Source organism: Phyllopteryx taeniolatus, chromosome 3, assembly GCF_024500385.1.
Source record: "Phyllopteryx taeniolatus isolate TA_2022b chromosome 3, UOR_Ptae_1.2, whole genome shotgun sequence".
NCBI lineage: Eukaryota > Metazoa > Chordata > Actinopteri > Syngnathiformes > Syngnathidae > Phyllopteryx > Phyllopteryx taeniolatus.
Window position 1 is genome coordinate 20,767,090 of NC_084504.1, and position 22,349 is coordinate 20,789,438.

The 22,349-nt window shown below is 40.7% G+C and overlaps 1 protein-coding gene across 1 annotated transcript in view; it reads left to right on the forward strand.

Annotated features, from left to right (window-relative positions):
• Nucleotides 1-22,349, forward strand: part of cspg4ba (chondroitin sulfate proteoglycan 4ba) — a 28,580-nt gene continuing 6,231 nt past the window's right edge. The window contains exons 1-9 of the mRNA XM_061767500.1: nt 1-286; nt 5,791-5,954; nt 9,715-13,287; nt 13,395-13,868; nt 16,525-16,701; nt 19,837-20,035; nt 20,360-20,491; nt 21,526-21,698; nt 21,793-21,976. Coding sequence (XP_061623484.1) covers nt 193-286; nt 5,791-5,954; nt 9,715-13,287; nt 13,395-13,868; nt 16,525-16,701; nt 19,837-20,035; nt 20,360-20,491; nt 21,526-21,698; nt 21,793-21,976 — 5,170 coding nt within the window. The 5' untranslated portion in view covers nt 1-192. The remainder of the gene's footprint in view (nt 287-5,790; nt 5,955-9,714; nt 13,288-13,394; nt 13,869-16,524; nt 16,702-19,836; nt 20,036-20,359; nt 20,492-21,525; nt 21,699-21,792; nt 21,977-22,349) is intronic.

Here is a 22,349-nt window from a genome sequence, read left to right on the forward strand (position 1 = left end):
TCACGACAGCATTGGCGCGCTCACGAGGCGGAGTTTCTGGAGTTGGCTGTGTCGGAGTCTGCGCTTCGTCGGCTCGGTGGTCCACTGTTCGCTGTTTTCTCTCAAAGAACCCAACCAAACCGCAACTTCCGCGTCGGGCTAAACCCCCGAAGAGGTGTGCGAGCATGTGAAATGTCGACTTAGCGAAGGAAGATGTTCTCATTTGGGAAAAGAGCCCCGAAGAAGTTGCTGTGGCAGATCTGCGGACTGCTTTGGTGGTCGCTCCTGCTCGAGCTAGCGTCGGGAGGTATTTGTGCTTCTTTAAAACTCTTTTACTCGACACAAGCCAACATGTACCTTCTGCTAATTCTACATATTTACCGTGCAATGCTCTTTTTGGGGGTCATCTTTTACATTCATTCATTCATCATTTGAAGGCGAATGAGAGGTCAAAGGCTACCACTGCCAACAAATACTTTAAAAGGTCAAAAGTGGTGATTGCTGTTGCAAGCTGTTATTTTGAGTAACATATTGTTAATAATAATGCGGAAAATTATTCGAATAAAGTACCGTAATATTTAGGCACCAATATTACAGTGAAATTGATTGTCAATAATGTCCACCCACTGACCACTTTATTAGGGACACCTGTACTACCTGGAATTTCCCAAAAGAGAATTTATTATTGTATATTTGAATATAAAAATTTCAACCAAACCATACAGTACAACATGAGATCTAATGCTGTATCAAATTAAATGCTTTCTTTTTAATGTATATAACACACAATATATACAGTGTAACTTGTCATAGTATTTTTTTAAATCTATTTTTTTCAAATTTAATACACATGCATATTTTACAAACAGTATTGATTTGGAATCTAAAATCGTTCTTTTTGGGCGGGGCAGCACGGTGAATTAGTGGTTAGCACATCTGCTTCCCAATTCTAAGGTTTGGTGTTTGAATCTCAGTTCTGTGCTTGCATGGGTTTCCTCCGCGCACTCTGGCTTCCTGCCACATTGCAAAAAGCATGCATGTTCGGTTCATTGAAGACTAAATTGTGAATGGTTGTTTGTTTTGTCTGTAGTGTATACATGAAATGATTGACAGGTGACCATTCCAGGGCGTACATAGAAAGCTGGGATAGGTTCCAGCTCACCCCTGACCCTAAAGAGGACAAGTGATCTAGAAAATGGATGGTTGGGTGGTGGATGGATAAAGGTTCTAATGATATTTTGTTACCGCTCTTGTATTGGATGTCATTATAACCTGCAGGTTTACCAAGTGTTTGTTGTGTGGTATGTTTCTAATTTTTACTGTTTGCATATGTCAATGAAATGGTTTGTAAGAAACCTTCACGCACATACAAGATGTGAAGCAAAGCGCACACATCGCACACGAGGAACCGTTTGGTGACAACAATAGCAATCTCAAGTGACTTCAGCCTGCTTTCCTATGGGGACAAGGCTGTGCATGTGTGTTATTTTTATGGCTGTATACATTGTTTACACTCGTATGTGTATTCATTAGCCTCATCTGCTTGATTTCATCCTGGGCATGTGTCACATAAATTCAGTGGGCTTCACTCATCCCGGCTGTGCCAGTGGGGATAATCAGGAATCACTTCACTGTGACTTACTCACGCCATCGTGCTTTGAAAATACCAACAGTAGAGGACACAATTCGGCCTGTGACAATGGTCAACCTAGAATTTGTTCAAAACAAATTTTGTTTTGAACAAAGTGCTTTTTAGTCACTTTAATATGTGACTAAAAACCACTTCTATGGCAAGTTATTATGGTAATAACAACGGCACGGTGGATGACTGGTTAGAGAGTCAGCCTCACAGTTCTGAGGACCGGGGTTCAATCCCCTAACCCCGCCTGTGTGGAGTTTGCATGTTCTCCCCGTGCCTGCGTGGGTTTTCTCCGGGCACTCCGGTTTCCTCCCACATCCCAAAAACATGCATGAATTGGAGACTCTAAATTGCCCGTAGGTGTGAATGTGAGTGTGAATGGTTGTTCGTTTGTATGTGCCCTGCGATTGGCTGGCAACCAGTTCAGGGTGTACCCCGCCTCCTGCCCGATGATAGCTGGGATAGGCTCCAGCACGCCCGCGACCCTAGTGAGGAGAAGCGGTTCAGAAAATGGATGGATGGATGGATACAGTAATAACATAATTAAATAGAATGTAAAGAATTAAACTGTTTGTGCATCGTGATTAATTCAGTGGGCATTGTGTTGCTCTTTCTGGTCTGCACACCTTGGCCACCCTGACGTGGTATTATGCATACAGACATACTAGATTTGATGTTGACACAGAAGAAGACCGCCACAACTAAGCTGCAGTAATATTAGTCATTTTTTTATGCATAGGATAGAGAACATTTGCATGTGCGTATTGTTGTACGCTCTGTCTGTCAGGTCACTCGTAGTTTGAGGTACCACTTTATTTGGAGTAATTCATCGGCATCATAACGCATAGCTGTACAGGCAATGTTTAAAGTTTTTAAAAGCAAAACCATCCTGGAGTCAAGTATTTCGACAGGAACATAGTGTAAACGTTGTCTATCAGAAAATGTGTTGCAAAAAGCAAAACACACACAGCATTCATACTTTGATGCTGGTTGGAATGACGTCTGATAAAATGTACTGACGGCATACATTACAGTATGCCCAAAATATCGGTACAATTTTGCTGAAAATTTTGCTCTCTCCAAATTTGTCCATACTTTTCATTAAACTTGCATCCCTTTGCTTTCCTTTGTGCCCTTACAGATTACTGTAGTATTCTGTAAGAAGCCTGTTCCCCGTGTAGGGCTTTGACAAACAAAAAGAGACACTTGAGTCAAGTTGAATCTCCGATTTGTTGGGTAAACTTTGGCACACAAGCAGTGACAAGCCCTGGTCTTGCCTCTCTAATTAACAATAAAGACCGGCTTTGTTGTGTGCTGAGCTGACAGAACATGCTTCTTTTTACTTGTAACCATTGTCTTCTCCTCTCTCATTGCTGTCGTTCCCAAAATGTCCTTTTTGCAAGCGTTTATGTCGCAAAACAGCTGACACCACCCTCCTCTCAAAGAAATACTGTTACCCATTATTAGTGTCTTTCTAGCACTCTCTAAGAAGGCAACTCTGCACAGCCAAGTACATTTTGAGTGGAAACTTGTTTTTAAGGGAGCGTGACATTCAATCAGACATATTAAACGTCATCGTGATCATACCAAAATGCATCTGAGCGTGCATGTCCCTCCTTGTCAGTACAGTAAAAGGGCAATGTTACAGATTGTCCTTTCTACCCTCTGAAGGGGATCCACAGTAAATACACTTTCTGTGTCTGCGCTCTAAAGGATTCTGTTTATACTCTATTTGGCTTCATTTAACAATTCCCTAATGGACGGATCTGACTGACTGACAGAGATGAAAGGTAATGACTGCTAATTAAACGTCACCACAAATAGGAACAATACAGAAGAAACTAGAATGCACTCATTGGACCAACAACTTTCACCAAGGCTGAACAATATATCTTTATGTCTCAAAAGTGTTCTCTGTCAATTGACTGTCTGTTGTCGTTACTGGAGCGGTTCCAACTACCGGAGACAAATTCCTTGTGTGGTTTTTTTTGGACATACTTGGCAAATAAAGATGATTCTGATAGTTTGCATGAACAACAAATTGTCGACTTTCATATCAACTGATCTCCTACATTTGCCTGACTTTTTACTGAGAAATTAAGACAAATACTTAAATTCTGTATTTCACAATGTTGCACAAAACATGCTTCACCTTTATTCAGGATCTGTAACAAAATTGCATTATGCTCTCTCCACACAGATTCACAGAAGTCACTTGTTATTAAACTTGCTATTTTTTCATTTTTTTAAACTTATTGGCGAAAGTAATTAACTAAGTGCTATGTTTGATAATGTAAAAAAAGCTTCTGTACAAATGCCGACATTTAGTGTGCGAGAGAGTGTGTTTCCTGTGCATTATTATTACCCTTCGATACTGACAGCATAGAATGTTAAAGATTTACTTCAATCATTACTTCTACAGTTAATAAAGGTTTTATGTTGGAGACGGTTTGACTAGTTATTTAAATTTCCATGATTTTTCAATTCAAAAACTGCTTCAAAACAGCGGATTTTGTGAGAGCAGCAATTCTCGGTGTGGTATGAGTATGCTGACTGTTACTCTGGCTCACTCTAGTGGTATGTGAAGGAATCACTGCCTGAGTACAGTTCATTTGTATTTAACTATAAAGTTCCCTACATTTGCATTTTAGCTTTAAGAGCTGTTCTTTTTAAACATTTATTTAGGTAGAATTTGTATTTACATTTTATGTGCAATACAGTTTAATTGAATCACTATTTTAGTAAATGGGGAAAAAAAACATTTTCCTACATTTAAGCACAGTGGTAATGTTCAAACTGCATAATAATACAGTGGCTTACAGTTATATTAAATATGATAGTTTTTAGGAATAAAGCCTCTGTCTTGTTTTTGTTGAACATGGTATGCTAATGACGGTTATGATGGTGGTACTTGGAGAGCAGAGTATTTTCCTAGGTAGTATTTAGTCGCTCCATTGTAAATCCTAGTATCATCCACTGTTGATGACTGTATAACATGATAGCTATAGGGTTAATTAACACAGTTTAGTGGTTTACCGCGCTAATTTGCTTTGAAGGGGAAAAAAAAAGATAACCCATTGACTGTCATTAACTTAATCTATTTTAAGAAGAAAGAGGATATCTGTTAGATAACAGAGGCAAACATATTTGTTGATTTTTGAAGTATGTGTTTGTTAGCTGCTTGAAAAGCAGGCTGGTGGTGCCTGGGCATGAAGGCTTGGATGGGACAGCTTCAGAGCACATTAGTTCAGATTACAGGCTGATGTGAAATGGCAGGGAGACGAGCTCGAAGAAACAGATGGATCTGTCCTTGTTTGTTCGTCTTTAACGGAACATGCGACCTTAGAAAATGTGGGGATGTCGGAACCTTTGAAGTTTTCTGATTGAAGGATGCCGTCAGGGATGGACGGGTCTGAACTTGCTTGACTCGCCCAGACCCTACGTTTGTACACTGCTCTTGTGGCATTCAAATCTGCTAAATTCACACGTCATGCTGAAATTTGAAAACCCACTTTCTTCCAAACCTAGTATTACACACAGAGACAGGCTGGAGTTTGTTTCTTTTAAAAGGCAAGAACTCATTTTAGTTTATGAATGTAGGCTACTGCTGTTGTACTTGAGTATGAATTATTGTGGCCCATAAAAACATATATAACTGGTCCAACAGAGATGCGAAGTAAAGTAAATGTATGATGTACACTGTCAGCATGGTTTTCCTTTTGTGCATGAAAAGCAACCCTGCATAATGTTAAATATTTTCAGGCAAAAACTTGCTTAAGGTCATGGAAAGTTTAGGTTAAGGTTATTCTAAGACTCTCGGGGGGGGGGGGGGGGGGGGAAATGTTTGTGTGTGTGTGAGTGGGTGGGTGTGGGTGTTTGTGTGTGTGTGTGTCTGTATGTGCGTGCTGCTCTTGCAAGAACAACCAGAATGCTAATTAGACTGGTGCTTTTATATCTAAATGTCATCTGTGTGCTATATAAAGACCACAATACTTTATTTGCTCTTGGGTTTCTGTATTGACACTTTTGTTCTTCTCATTGACACACAATGAGCATAATATATTGTGGCAAAAAAAGATGAAAGTCAGAGGTGAGAAATATATATGTAGTCTTTTTTTTTTTTTTTTTTTAAACAAATGAGCAAATCTGTCCTTTCCGCCATTTTTCTCCAGCGTCCTTTTATGGTGATGGATTTGTACAGCTGAAGGCAACAGAGTCGTCCGACCATAACAAACTCCGCATTCGCTTCCGAACGTCCAGTACCAATGGCCTGCTGTTTCTCGCCGCCGGCCAGAGCGTCTACTTTCTGTTAGAGCTTAACGCCGGCCGCCTGCAGGTGGGTACATCCATGGCCCCCACACATGAGCATATGTACTCGAGCATACATTCCATGAGCACACACATGCATGTCTACAAAAAGGTCGTGCTCACACCATCACTGACCAACCCGAAGCGATGACTCCAGCTCCACTGACAGTGTCAGTCTCTTGACGCGGTAACATAAGCAGACAAGTCTGCGTGACGCGAGCTCAGTGCCAGCGCCATACCAGTCCCTCTTTGTCACAGCTGCACATTCTGAAGGCCCTCTGATCTGTGTACCTATTGTGTTGATTATGATTGCAGTTAACATTTTCAATTCAGTTTTGTGAGGATTTAGGTCACTGTAGTAACTGTTGGAAATAGAAATAATCCATTCAATTCTGTAGCTTCTAGACTTTTCCACCAAGCCATTGAGGTGTATGCGATTATTGGGTCCTTGAAACACTTACGGCGTTTTAGACTTGTAGAAATAATTGGGAGTTTTGAGAGTTTGATGTTGTTGCAGTCTGTCTGTTCCAATTCTAGCAAAGAATGAGGCTCCTCATTGTGGTGCATCCATTTGATGAGTTATTGTAATTGGTTAGCTAAATAATAGTGTTTAAAGTTGGGAACATTTAGGCCTCCCTCCTGTTTACTTTTCTGAAGAGAGGATAAACTAATTCTATTTTTCTAATTTTTTGAATAAACATTTATTATGCCAGAATCTAACGTTTGGAACAATTTTAATGTGGGCTTAAATAGAATAATTGAGAATAAAAAAATTATTTGCAGTAAGGTTTTCGTTTTATTGTGGCTATTCTTCCCAGTAGTTATATAGGCAAGTTATTCCAGCGTATTAAGTCAGCTGAGATTTTTTTTTTTCCAGAAGTGGTGTGTAATTTAGATTGGTTAGCTCTGTGAGTTTTGGCGAAATATTAAAGGTCAGAGGAAAAGGATTTTAAAAATGTTCTTGATAACTCTGGAACCCCTTTAAAAAAACACATTTGCCATTTCGAAGTGATTATATAACAGATATACAACAGTTAAATTGATAAATATGATGCAGAATGCGCCTTCTGCCTTCCGGTCTTCGTCTCTTTCCGGCGCTGTGACGTCACACGACGTCATTCGGCGTTGTGTGCCATTGTTCCATGCTGTGGTTCCTGTCCTTGTATAGTTGTTGTCGCATGATTTAGCGATTTCACTTGTGTGTCATTTGGTTGTACAAATGGTTCAGGCAGTGGCAAGAGGTTTTTTTTTGGCTTTCCAAGTGAAAAAGGAATATGTGACCAGTGAATAGGGAAAGTCAACTGCCAGGGGAAGAAACGTGGTCAGCTATGGGTCCCTAGCAAGCATTCCAAACTCTGTGCTGATCACTTCGAACCGGGGTGTTTTGAGAAAGACTTAGCAGAAAGCATTGGATACAGAGGTAGAGGCTGAAACCAGCTGCGGTGCCAACTATTTTTCCTATGGCCATTGGGACCTCAACCCCCAGCAAGAGAACTAAATCTCGCAGCTGCCATGCTGATGCCGCGAAGCGGCGCAGACAAGATGTGAGGATTTCCTTGTATATACCTACGACTCTATTATGGTTACTATGAACTGGGCAGTAGGAAAAAAAGACCCACGCAGTACTTTTCAGTACTGTCGTCTGTACTTTTGCCTATATGACAAGCCAACAGACTTTCTGTGTGGCGTGTTACAACGCTACTCGAGCGAGGGGCACACAATATATAGGAATACTGCATCCTATGTAAAATCTTGTGCCGTGCCACTGAAACATATATGAATATATAATGCGTATAGTCGTGCTCAAAAATATTGGCACCCCTGGGGTGCCATTATTTCAAGTCATGACTGAATAAAAAGACATACTTTTAACATACCGTCACATCGAGCCAGTGGCCACTCTCTTTTTCTGTTGTACAGCTGCTACTTGGCTGCTCGTCGTCGTCACTGTTTCGATCTGATCGGCTCAAACATGTATGATTTGACAATGCCAAGTTAAAGGAGCATCAAGACTGTCTTTAGTTTCTGTGTTTAATTGAGGAATGTTTAAATCATTAATAAAAGTTTCTTTTTGGTCTGGGTTGCTTAAAGATGCATACAGTATAAGCTGCTATAATAATTGTAAAATGTTTAATTTATTTCTAGTGGTGACTGTGTATAACTGCCGTTTGAATCTTCAATGGCTGTAATTAATTTTCTTTATTGCGTTGAAGTTGGTTTGCGAGAAATTTGCCTGATTTATTATTGTACTCAAAGTTAGTGTATCTTAATTGTTGTTGAAATTCTGTTCTTTTTGATATGATGTCTAATTGATGTTTTGCCTTTTGAAGTTGGTTTCTAAGTGTATCAGTCAGATTCATTGAATATTATTCTGTGAGATATTTCATTTTCTAATTTTAGTTCTTATTTCTTGTACGAAGAGTATGATATGATATGACCTCTCCTTACAGATTTCCTGGTTTCCCACAGCGGGGTATGGTTGGGGAGTCATTGAACTTAAAAAAAAAATCGGCCCATTCTTTCTTTACATATGATCAAAGTTGCACAAAATAGATACCAAAACTATCGTCCATACAGAGACTAGCCAGAAATCTTATTTGTTTGTTTGCAAAATAGAGTGCTGAGTTTTAATTTTGATGTATGAGATCTGATTAATCTGCTTTAATAGACCTTTTTTTTTTTACTAGGGTTGAAAACAGTAGTAGCAAAATGCGAATTAATCCATAGACACAAATATGTGTGATAATGGAGCATTGAAATCTTACATACTGGTACTTTGATTCTGGCTGCAACAGTGTCTGCCATTACAAGGTTGATGTAATACAAACATTCAAATTACAAATATTGAGGCCATAATTTATTACCGATTATGATTATGACTGTTGCCAGATAATGTTCTGCCCGTCTATTAAAGCTGCTGTTTTTGCTTTAAATTCCTAGAAATCCCACAAGTCAAAAATATCCAGGGTTTCTTATTCGAGACTGACTGGCATATCAATCAATCATATCAATCAATCATACATGTTAATCATGACAGCCATTTCATATCAAAAAGTCCTGTTGGATTTCTTCTTCTGGTTGGTATGACGAGGAGGTTATGCTGTCCAGTCGAGTCACGTCTTCTCAATCAAAAATGAGTAGCGGTGATAAGTTTGACTAAAATACGGGGCGGGGGGACTGTGGCTCAGTTGGTAGACCCACTCATCCACTGACCAAAGAGTTGGTGATGAATGGTCATAAAATACTGTAACATATTGTTGTCAATTCACCGCAAATTAACGGTACTTTCTCAGAGTGTATTTAATCTAAGGAAAAGTCCTTCGGAATGCATTTTATGGTTTGCTGTCTAACTCAAAAAATCATTGTGACTAAGCTTCCAAATGTGACGGCGCACGCAGTGAGTCACACTGTGTTCCATTGCCTTTCTTCAGCAAGCATGATGAGGGCCGTTCATCCCCTCTTCCTTCAACAGGCTCAGGCCACCAAATAATTGTTGTTCACTGGCACAAGTGAACAATTGAGTCAGGCTTGAGCGTCTCTCCCTGGAAGCCCGCGCGCGATTAGCAGGGACTGAACATCAAGCCTTGACAAGCACGTCATCCGAATTAGTCTGAGAACGTCACATGATCCAATCAGGGTATGGCTCAAGGCAAAGAGATAATCATTCTCTTCCTGCGAGGAATCTTAGACAAATTCCACCATTATAACAACAGGTGACATTATTTAACATGAGGCCTTGAATACACTGTGTGACTGTCTTGTAATATGGTATGTCTTTGTTTCCCCAGCTGAAACTGGACTTGGGATCTGGGGAGCAACTATTACAATCCGAGAGAGGAACACAGCTCAATGACCTTGCCTGGCATTCGGTGGAGGTCATCCATTTCAAGCGCAATGTCACTCTGACAGTAGACAAGAACTCCCACACAAGTGCAAAGATCCTTGGCCACCATCATGTTCTCAACATCTTAGATGGTGTCTATGTGGGAGGTTCAGTTGGCCTTGACAGACTTTACCTCCCCAGAGAACCGATTGGCTTTCGAGGTTGCATGGAGGACGTCATATTCAATGAACATGACTTGCTCTCATCGCTGAGACCATACACTGGTTTTAAGACTGTCCATGAGGTGTCTCTAGGTTGTAGTCCCCAGTTTTTTGCCACTGAAGATGACCCCATTAGCTTCTTTAGCTCTAGGGCTTACATTTCTCTTCCCCACTGGAATGGCCAGCAAGAAGCTGTGTTTGAGTGTGTTGTGCATACTTCAGCCAGAGAGGGTATAGTCCTGTACAATTCTGCCAAAGAGGGGGACTTTGTGGCATTAGAAATTCAAGAAGGCTTGCTTGTGGCTATCGTTCGGAAAGGTGGTAGCAAAACGGAGCTTCGTTCTCTTACATTCATCAATGACAGGAAATGGCATGCTATCAAAATGCACTTAAATTCTAGAACGCTTGAACTAATTGTTGATGGTGAAATGGTAAAAAGCAGCATTGGCTCCCGCTCAAAAGGGCTACAGTTTAAACGCTACGTTTTTATTGGAGGCATCGATGACAGCACCAGATCAGAAGTCAGAAAGGTTAAATTGATGTCTGTGTCAGGAAAACGAATGCATGGAGGCTCCTTCAAAGGATGTATGAAGAATATTGAAGTGAACAGAGTGAAGATGCGGCTTGCCAATGCAGTTGTCTCAAAGGATATCTCAGTTGGCTGTGAACCTGAGAAAGAACCAGTGTCATCGACCACTATGAGTCCAACAAGTGCCCCGGAATCCCTGTTTTTCTTGGTGACGCCAACACCGCCATTGCACATGTCAACACTTGCAAGGGGTTTGGACAGAAGGTATGGCTCTGATTTTGTGCAGTTAAAACCCCTCGTAGTTGAAGAAGGTGGTCGAGCATCTCTTGAGGCCAAACACATCAAGGTACTCTTGGATTTCAAGACGCTTGGTATCCGTCAGTCTCAGATCATATTTCAAATTCAAGATCAGCCAATGCATGGTCAGGTCAGGCTTGATGTGGACCAAGACCAACCTCAGAATACCTTCAGCATGTTGGACCTTTGGCATGAGCGAGTAATGTATATCCATGGAGGCTCTGAAGATCCAGATGACTTCTTCATGTTTTCAATATCTTCCAGCAGTCGGAAAGAAGTTCCAGATTATCTCATGGCTAACAAATTATACCGTTTCAACATTACGGTAATACCCACCAATGATGCACCTGAATTGTGTCTCCCCGAAGGAAATCTTTTTGTCTTATTGGAAAACTCTAAAAAACGCCTCACTCCAGATGTTTTGAAGGCCACAGACATAGACAGCAATGATAACAATCTTGTTTTTACAGTGCTTGGGAACCTGAATGCAGACGCAGGCTATTTGGAAATTGAGGATAACCAAGGAACAGCGGTGACCTCATTTTCTCACTCAGACTTGCAAGAACTGAGAGTGTATTATTTTCACACAGGAGTTAAAAACTCAAGGATAGTGCTTCGAGTCAGTGATGGTGAGAAGGTGAGCAACACTGTGGTTTTAAGGGTGATGGCTATAGCACTTGAGTATAAAATTGCCAACAACACAGGTCTTAATATCAATCAAGGAGAGACAGCTGCAATTAGTTCACAACAGTTGTCTGTGGAAACCAATGCTGTGAGACAAGTAATTGACATCCGTTATGATGTAATTGAACAACCACAGTATGGAGAACTCCAGAGACTTCACTCAAGTGGTGAATGGAGGCCCACTGACTCGTTTTCTCAAAGGCTTCTAGAAAAAGGACGACTAAGGTATGTTAGCACATACCATGAGATCCAGACATCCAATGCCACTGATTACTTTAAATGTAAAGTACATGTGGCTGCAAGGGCAATTACAGAAATACTTTTCCCAATCACCGTGCAATGGGTGAGGTACAACTTGGTGAGGAATGTAATTATAACCCTGGATAAAGTTAGAAAAGTGACACTTGACTCAGAGTATCTGTTTGCTTCAGCCAAGGGTGTGATTGTCTCTGAAGAGGATCTTTATTTTAGGGTTCTCACCACACCAAAGAAAGGGAAACTGCTACTTGACACGACAGTCTTGATGAAGAACTCATCCTTTAGTCAAAAAGATATCACAGATTTAAAAGTACACTATGAACTAGTTGACCGGCCTCACGAAGACACACATGACAGATTCAAGTTTCACTTGTTTTCCAAACATGCTCAGTCCCAAAACTATGATTTTCAGTTTTCAATTAAAGCTGATGTTAACAGTGTTTTCGTCAGGAATGCCGGGCTGGTTCTTCAAGAGGGGGAAAGTAAGTTGATCACAAAAAATGAACTGTTTGCAGAAACTTTGCTTACACGGGATATGTACTACACTGTAATAAGCAGTCCCAAACATGGAAAGCTTGCTCGTATTACTCAGTCGAATTCAAATTCAACCTACAACAACATCTTAACCTTCAGCAATCAAGATCTCTTAGAGGACCGGATCATGTACATCCACGATGACAGTGAAACAAGTCAGGATGAATTCACTTTCATTGTCTCTACCACCAAAGGTTTCAAATCTTTCATTGCAAATGATGAAATTGGGTCCAAAGAAGAAACGTTCAACATATCCATTCAACTTGTAAATGATCAAAAACCAGTACGTGTGATTGATAAAGTTTTCTATGTAGTAAAAGAGGGACAAAGGCTGCTTACTGTTGAAGATTTGCGTTATCATGATCCAGACTCGGATTTTAACGACGGCCAGTTGATTTACATTCGACATGGAATCCCCATGGGAGATTTGGTGCTGGTGAATGACACCAATCATCGGCTATTTGAGTTTCGCCAAAAGGATTTAGAAGAAAAGAAAGTATTGTTCATTCATAAAGGTGCAAGCGTCGGTAGATTTGTGCTCTTTGTCTCTGATGGCAAAAACTTTGTATCAAGTCTTTTAGACATAAGTGCACAGGACCCTTTCTTGAAAGTTGTAAATAACACTGGTTTACTGGTGCAGAAGGGACAGTCCGTTATCTTTTCCACCACCAATTTTACTGTCAGATCCAATCTGGATGTTCGAGATGACCAGCAAATCACATTCAAGTTGAATGACACTCCTAAGTATGGAAGGCTTTATCGAGACGAAATAGTGGTGGAGTCATTCACACTGTCTGACCTCAAGAACGGATTAATCTCTTATCAACATGATGACAGCAAACATCAGTCAGACCATTTCAACTTGACAGTAACAGCTAAAGACATCCACCTTGCAGCAAAGATCAATGTAAAGGTTTACCTGGAAAGTCATCAGAGGCCACCCATTGTGCAGCATCACAACAATCTACTGGTAGAGGAAGGAAAACCAGTCAAGATTGATGAGACTAAACTAGAGGTATGTGTAAGAGATTTTGTCAAGTTTTTATTATTTTTTTTATTTTTATTTTTTTTCCTCTCTCGTTGTCTTTGTTGTTGTCTCAAATGTTACCGACTAACACACAGGTCACGCATGAGGACAATGTGCCATCTGAGATTGTGTTCACAGTCAAGGCTGGCCCCTATCATGGCTTTCTACGACATTTTGTGGAAGCAGACGGGCATTATATCGGAAGCGAGGAGTCTCCTGTCAAGACATTTACCCAAAACGACATTAACAGCGGAAACATCCAATACGTGCAGGCGGAGCTCAGCAAAGTAAACGACACCTTCATCCTGGAAGCCACCAATGGTGTCACAGACGTCAGCGACATTAGCATCTCGGTCGATATCATACCCCGCCGCATCCCTCTTAAGGTTTCCAATTTCACAGTGGATGAGGGCGGCTACAAGGCCTTGACAAAGGAAATACTTGAAGTCACCAACCGACACTTTGCTGGAATCAACTTCCTTTTTAATGTGACGGAGCCCCCACATCATGGCCACATCGAGCACTCTCGACATCCCGGTGTACCCTTGACATCTTTCACCAGGAGACAGGTACGATACTCCACAGATGATCAAACAACTACTGCAAAGTTTCAATATATTGTAATATGTATTTTATATAGTGGTACTTCTACATTTGAATGTCGCTCAAGTTTGAATATATGGAAAAATGCAACGTTGATGTTGCACAAAAACTGGTGAGACTTAAGCTTAATGAGCATTTAAAGGATTAAATAATAAATGTATTTAATAGGGCTGCAGCTATTGAATATTTTTAGATTCGATTATTTTACCGATTATCCCATCAATTAATCCAGTAATTGGATGAAAAGGAATTTTGTATTATTAAGCAACAAAATATGCAGGCGAGGAGCAGGTATTATTGTTGTCCACTTGGGGTTGACATACTCACGTTCCACACTATAATGTCATTGACTTTTAGTGTGTGTGGCTTTAAAAGGTGGGTCCTGGCCTGGTGAGTGACATTGGAGCCAGAAAATGAGTATGGAGAGTTGGCTGTTGTGCGCTCAAGTTAGCAGCTGACTGTTAGCTGGCTAAATATTAGCCTTAGTCTGTGTGTTAAATGCCTGGGTGTCCATTGTGGCCGTCGCAGCTTGAGTATGAATGTGCCTGTTATGTTTTTATTTTTTTTCTGTTTGTTCAATAATGGTACACACGACTCTGTCCTTTCTGCTCAGTGCAATATGGCTAAAGCGACAAATAAGTAAACATTAGTCATAATAAAAGAATGGAATCCTCACTGCAAACCCTGCATTCACAGGGCACAATCGGACCCTGAAACAGATTAATTCAATTACCGTTATTTCCATCCATCCATCCATTTTCTGAGCCGCTTCTCCTCACTAGGGTCGCGGGCGTGCTGGAGCCTATCCCAGCTGTCATCGGGCAGGAGGCGGGGTACACCCTGAACTGGTTGCCAGCCAATCGCAGGGCACATAGAAACAAACAACCATTCGCGCTCACAGTCATGCCTACGGGCAATTTAGAGTCTCCAATTAATGCATGTTTTTGGGATGTGGGAGGAAACCGGAGTGCCCGGAGAAAACCCACGCAGGCACGGGGAGAACATGCAAACTCCACACAGGCGGGGCCGGGGATTGAACCCAGGTCCTCAGAACTGTGAGGCTGACGTTATTTCCAATAGGGAAAAAAAAATTAAAGGTCCCCTTCCAACAAAATAAAAAAAAAATCCACTATTTTATGCATAACATACAGTAGGTAAAAAAGTGTCTGTGACCTGGTTTAAGTCTGACATCTATGCAGTTTGTCGATTGAATGCAAAAGACGATAAACGACATAAGGCTTGCAACCGGATCAGATTTCCATGTGTTTGCGATGTAGAAAGTTAATATTTATTCAAGTACCTGCCTACTTCGTGGTGGCTACATGTCCACTCATCTCAGAAAAAATGGCTGAGCTGCTGTTGCAGCAGCTTGTGCAAAGCTTAAATTTTACATCACCAGCCAAACTCAGAGGAGTTGAGGAATAAATGGCTTGAATTTTGTTTCGGAGAAATTCCCAAGCATTTCGGAACCAGAATTGCGCTTTGTTTGGGCCCATTTCAGGGATGATGACTTAGTAAACAAGCTTTCACACACTGCTGGAACTGCATTTCTGGGTTTTGAGTGAGAAACCCAGCAGGGCGGCTGCCACCAAGCCAAGCAAATATAGTGTATAAAAGCATCCATGTTGTGTTTTAGAACAATACCTAACTACATTTACAATTTATAATGTAACTGTGGATGAAATAGCGACACCTTTGCAGTCATTCCCACCAAAATGTGTGTTAGCAAAGAGCGTCTCGCACGGGGGCGCAAAGTGAATGAGAGCCGAGCTGGAGCGCCTTCCTTCCTTTATTGATGCATTATGTTTCTCTATCTTAATTGTTTAATAAAAGGGATAAAGTACAATAAACTGTATATCTGCAGCCTTTACATGATCACTGTTCAAGGGCATCACACAACGTCGCAATAAACGCTTGGCCTCCATAAGGACTAATCAGACCACCAAGGACCAATCAGAGCAACGGTGTTTTCCATATTTAAAGTAGAAATATCAGCAATTCAATCAAAGCAAAGCTTATTTAGATATTGAATATTAATGAGAAATCCGACCGCCTCAATCGCCAGGCAGAGAAGACCAACTACAATAGCTTGAAAAAGGGCATCCTAGGCATTTTCAACCCAAATTATTGTACAAACCCGATAAAAGGACATCCATCCATTTTCTTTCGCTTATCTGGGTCGGGTCGTGGGGGCAGCCGCTCAAGCAGGGAAGCCCAGACTTCCCTCTCCCCAGCCACTTCGTCCAGCTCATCTGGGGCAATACAGAGGCGTTCCTTAGCCTGCCGGGAAACCTAGTCTCACCAGAGTGTCCTGGGTCGTCCCCGGGTCCTCCTCCCGGTCGGATGTGCCCGGAACACCTCATCAGGGACAAAGGACATCAAAGATTATTTTAAAAAATAATAAATAATTTGATGTTATGGGACCTTGAAATCTGTACAATTTTGAGGTCGACTAAGGTCCCAAAGTGGATTGTGTTAGACTTCAGAGGTTCCACTGTATAAGAAACAAGCAGTTTATTTTGTGTACGAAATGTAATATTTTCAAAACGTCAGAAATTATTTTACCGTGTCTTTTGTGTACCCACTTAAGGTTTGTCCTAATAAGATCCAAACTTTAACCAGGTGGAGCATGACTTCATCTACTACGTCCACGACAGCAGCGAAACATTAGCGGACAACTTCACAGTGGTTGCTAACGACACAGGCCTGAGGAAGCAGAGTGAGACTCGCACAGTGTTCGTCCAAGTTACAGCTGTCAACGACGAGCCCCCTGTTATTACCGCAAATAGGGTCCTCAGGGTGAGTCTACACTGCTGCTCTATATTTTTTTTAACGTTTACCAGTATGTCTGGCACCACACTGACTCATTGCTGTCAGACACTTTTCATGTGTGTGCACTGTTCCAAAAGATGTTTTATATAATGGGGAAGGGTCCACGGGGGCCAGCACACAAAGAAAAAAAAATATGGTGACTGTCATGATACCAAGTTTTTAAAGTTCTTTAGAAGTTTTTAAAAGATTATAAGATTTTAAAAACTATCGTTTTGAATCTTCCATGTATGGAGCTTGCATGTTCTCCCATGCTTGCTTGGGTTTTCTCCGTCTACTCCAGGTTCCTCCAACATTCCAAAAACATGCTTCTCAGGCTCGCTGAATACTCGAAGTTGTATATAGGTGTGTCAGCTGGTTTGGCTCCAGCTCACCCTCTACCCTAATGAGGGCGAGCGCTATAGAAGTGATGGATGGCACTCTCTGCGGTTTGAACAGATGTGCTTAACAGTTTGCTATCCACAAGGTGGCTCTCTTCTACTTCATGTCACATCAGCACTCAATGTGAATTTCTTATGGCATTAGTTTGGACAATGAAATAGTGTTGTAGAAACCAAATATCTTGTACAATAGCTAAGGGTGCTTTAAAATTACAATCCATATATTTTCTTAAACTGAAAATAAACAGTTGATTTGGAACCAAAGTTGCGAATACTTGAAAAAAAAAAAAGAAGACTTCTAGGTATATACAGGTGAATCTTAATAAATTGAATTTTGTGAAAAACATCCCATTTTTAAATAATTTGGATGATTGTAGCTTACAGCTAGCAAAAGCCCACAATTCACCAAAAGAAATTTGAATATTTAATTCCAAACAATCAAACCGATTTTTGCTATAGAAATTAGGTTGAAATTGGCCTTCTGAAAATTATTTTCCTTTGTATCTAATAAATCTGCAGTCATGAAAAAAACATTATTTGACCACCCTTGTTTCTTAAGTGGTTTGTTCATTTTAAATGCCTGGTGCAACTAAAGGTACATTTGTTTGGACAAATATAATGATGGCCACAAAAACAGCTCATAATAGTTTAATTTAAGAGCTGATATCTAACCGTTTTTCTTGGTTTTCCTGATAGCTTCAGCTTATGTCAAATAAAACATAAAATATATGGAAACTGATATATTTTGTCATGTGCACTGTATTCTTCAGATAATATATTTGTAGTGGTAACCAGGCATTAAAATGAAAAAGAAATTGAAGAAACAAAGTGATTTTTTTTGTGACTGTGTAAAAGTTTTATCATTAGTATTTTTTAAAGAAATGAACATTTTCATACTTCTAATTAATTGAGATATACCTGTATATTGGTATATTTTAAGCTTTATTTTTTTCTCAATTAAAGTCAACAGGGAACAAAAGTCTTTAACCAGTAAACATCATTTATGACATCCTTTGAACACTATGGGGAAACTAATTGAAAGTTACAATAGAAGAACAGTAGATATATTTATTAGACTGTGACACAAAATGTACAGTGCACCTTCTAAACACCTTAACAAGAGTCATCTTGTCATGTATTCTACCTAAGAGGATGAAATTGGTTCCGCCTGTCATGGTTGTCACGGCTCCTCCGCTAAAGCTTGATAATCTGTTAAAACCCCGTTGAGATCGTGAGATTTGGGGACAGGAAACTGTGCAAATTGATCTCATGTGTCTTTGAATTCGGTGAGTCAGCGCTGACGCCGCTCGTCAGACTGATCCCCGCTGCGACTTGCTGCTAAGTGGGGTGGAAGGGGGGGGGAGTGCTGGAGGTGCTTGCCATTCCCTCCGGAGGGACGCTGATTAGCAACCCTCTTCTCCACTGAGTCATGAATCCCTGGAGAAGAGGCAGAGGTATCTAAACAAGTTTTAGTTACTTTACACTTATTTGCTAGAATGAATAGATGAGTCTTCAAGTTCACCTTTATTTAGAACAAGGTGACATCCATTTCGAACATTGTACATCACTCGATGTAAACTCTAGCGAGCCATAACTGACACTGGCAACAACAAAGGCGAAGTACTGTCATAGTTTGGATCTTCACTGCAGAACTGTCTGTGGGAATTGCGACCTGTGTTCGTGGCGGCATTACGCAATAGCTGTTCTGGCACGGCGGGTTGATGCACATCCTTTGTTGTCAACTTTTTGCACAGCTCACTAGTTTTGCCTTGGAATTATACTTGCCCATTATCATGAAGCGTTTGGATTTTCACTGTCCTTGAATGCATTGTTACAGTCTTAATTCATACAGTATACCCTATTTCCTCATTTACTGGCCTCCATTTTATTAGATGCTGTGTGTAATATTGTACTCCATAAAAATGCACATACAGTAATGACATAATTAAATAGAATGTAAAGAATGAAAGCTATGCCACTTTGTTGTGCTTCAATTCAATGTACATTGTGCTGCTCCTTCTGATTTGGGCACCAACATTTCCCACTATCATGGATTACGCTAGACATCATCATTACAACACGGACATCTTAAACATCCTAAATGACATCTGTAAAGCTAAAGTGCTGCCGTTTGCAGTACAAAGATTAAAATCTTATGTCTTTCAAACCTTTAAGCTATTATTAAAAAACGCAGACGAAGTATCCTTTACAATAAACACCTCTCTGTTTAAAATATGCCTGGTAAATGCATTTGGAATGGTCAAAGTGACACATTTCTACAGGTCATTCATGCGGCCCTTTCATGCTTTAGTTAGATGACTTTTTCATAGCAGTTCTGCTTCATTGGATGATGTGCAATGGAAAAAGGCTAAAGGAGATAAAAGAGCATTCTGGGAAAATAGCCTTAGAGCTGAACATCCGCAGCGTTCTGCCTCCATTGTGTGTAGTGGTGGAGTAAAGGGCACAGCTGCCTCCACTGGCCTTCAGCTGTGTAATATTCATGTAGCGTCTGTGTTATTGCAGCTGTTTTGTTATATTGTGATACAGTTAATTGGTGCTTATCATATATATTTTCTGCAATAGACATTTATATATCGTGATCAAAATTAGCTTCTTGTAAACTAAAAAAAAAATTCAAGTCAGTTGATATTCAAAGGTGCAATTTTCCACTAGGCTGACTTTTTTTGTCGACACACATTTATGTCTCTGCCTGTCCTGTGTTGAGGTTTGGGTGTCCTCAGTGACAGAGATTTGCCTGGAGGACTTAAGGGCGCAGGACCTCGACACGTACCCTGAAGAACTCCACTTCATGGTAACCCCTCCCAGCAACGGACATCTGGCCCTTAAGAGTGCCCCCATGACCGCAGTGCTCAACTTCACCCAGGCCCACATAGACCAGGGACAGCTGCTGTTTGTGCACAAAGGTAAAGCCATTTCCCATCCGGCTGAGAAGCAGCAGGATCTAGCTGTTTTTCCTCCAGCATCCCCTAGAAGGCGCTGTTAATGTAACCACAACCAATGTGATACAATAGCAGTTTAAAATGGTTTTCAGCGCAAATGTTTAATATTATGTATTCTTAATGCTTGATAACAATAAGCTAGTTCATCTATATTTTGCTGAAAATAGTAGGTGTGATTTAAAAAAAAAAAAAAAAAAAAAAAATCATAATTATTTTGAATGAGTTCCATGTCGTTGCCGTCAGCAATTTATTCCTTCATGGTCTCACTGGGGATCTGCTTTCTTCCAGGTGCCATGTCTGGAGGGTTCAACTTCCAAGTCAACGACGGTGTGAACTTCACTCCCAGGCAGATCTTCAGCATCACTGCGAGAGCCTTGGTCCTCAATTTGGTGCTGAATCGCCCCCTTAAGGTCTTTCCAGGTAAAGCAAACCTTGAAGTAATCTTGTAATTCATCTTCAAACCTCAGTGTTTATTTTATCTTTCCTTTAGTAACCATGAGAAGACTATTTTTAAGTACTTCTGCCGTATTTTACGCTCTATGCACTCATCCGTTCCTACTGATTTATCTCGCTAACTAATTCATCACCAACTATTGTGAAGTCCAAACCCATTTAATCAGTGCTGCCGATAATAATGTTTAATGGTAGCGACACTATTTTCATACCGTTGAGCTAAAAATAGGCTGCTGACTGTCTGCAAGCTTCCTTGGGATTTCCAGCCGTCTGGGTTGTCAGTTTGGAGGAAAAGGACATTTTTGAAGGTAGCAAACAGCCAGTTGGCACGCTCTGCTGAGTTTTGCAGAGTGGGTACTTGAAGAGCTTTACACTGTCTTGTCTGAGGAAGTTTTTTACAACCAGGATCTCAGATTTATCTGAATTAAAGGGGAGCTTGATGTTGTGAGGGGTGCAATGAATCACTCTTACGATGCGGGTTATTAATGTGTTTTCATCTTTCTCACACCCCTCAATGTCTTGGTTTGGCCTGAGGTAAATCCCCTCTTCACTAAATAGTTGCATATGCCTCATTATAGACTCATAATGGCTTCACAATGTGTCCATGAAGTGTCTGTACCATCACCAAGATAGACGAGGCTACTGGGAGTGCTCATGAAAAGCGATCTATTCACTTGCCTTCAGTGTTGCCTTCATCTATTATTAGCATGTCTTATCAGCCCTCCTAAGTAGAAGAGTCTCAGTGACTCTGCTTTGTGTAAAACATCACATTGCATTTGCACCATAAAAATTATGTGGGAGTACTCTATGTGTCTGCTTCATTTTGTACCTTATAAATACAAAAGGCTTTAGGTAGAAATCTTGAAGAACCCACATAAAGTTGTAGTACAAGGCTATCAGCCGAACTGCATATCAGAATGCAATGGACGCAAAAACAAATGCTTCATGATCATTTGTCAGAAAAATAATGCACTAAGTCTAAATATGTGTTGTCTGTTCAGGGTCATCAACAGCAATTTCAAATGAGGAATTGCAAGTAGTGACCAACGATGTCAGCGGTACTTCTAACCGCACAATTACATTTAGTGTAATTCGACATCCTAAACTGGGGCGCTTGGTGAGGAAACAGGCTGAAAATTACTCTGTTGACATCTCCACCTTCACGCAAGATATGGTGAGTAGAGGACAGGAGATAATTTCGATGACTATTAGCTTCTGAGCAAGACAAATTTAGACTTTGTGATGTGTCCCTTGCGTTTGTACGTCAGGTGGATCGAAAAGAGGTCGCGTACATTCAAACCCCCATTGAGTCAGTGGGTTGGGAGGCCATGGACTCGCTGACCTTCTCTGTGGCATCGCCACCTTCGTCTCTGGAGAGTCAGACCTTCAAGATTGATATCTCCTATGAGAATACAGGACCTGAACATAACACAGTCCTTTTGGCAAACACAGGTAACAACTGCATAGCCCAGATTTAAACCCTTTAAAATTAATTCAGAGATTTGTTTCTAAATACATTATACGTTTGAAGCTACAGTAATTGATGAAAATTTGCAAAGACTGAGAACTTTGTAGTTCTCTGTTTTGGAGATGTAGTGTTAAACCTTTTTTCACCATTTCAGTTTTCCCGATTTTTATTATTACATTTTTTTTACGGGGCGGGGGGCATGGCTAAAACAATGCCCAATGACGCACCTGGGCCCCAGCACGGGTCGCCCCTCTCCTATTTAAGAACTCGAGTGCCTTCGTTTGCATCAGTGGTTATCCAGCGCAATTGCAACATGCATTTTGCTAGCTAGCTATGCCTACCCCCAGAAAATACATC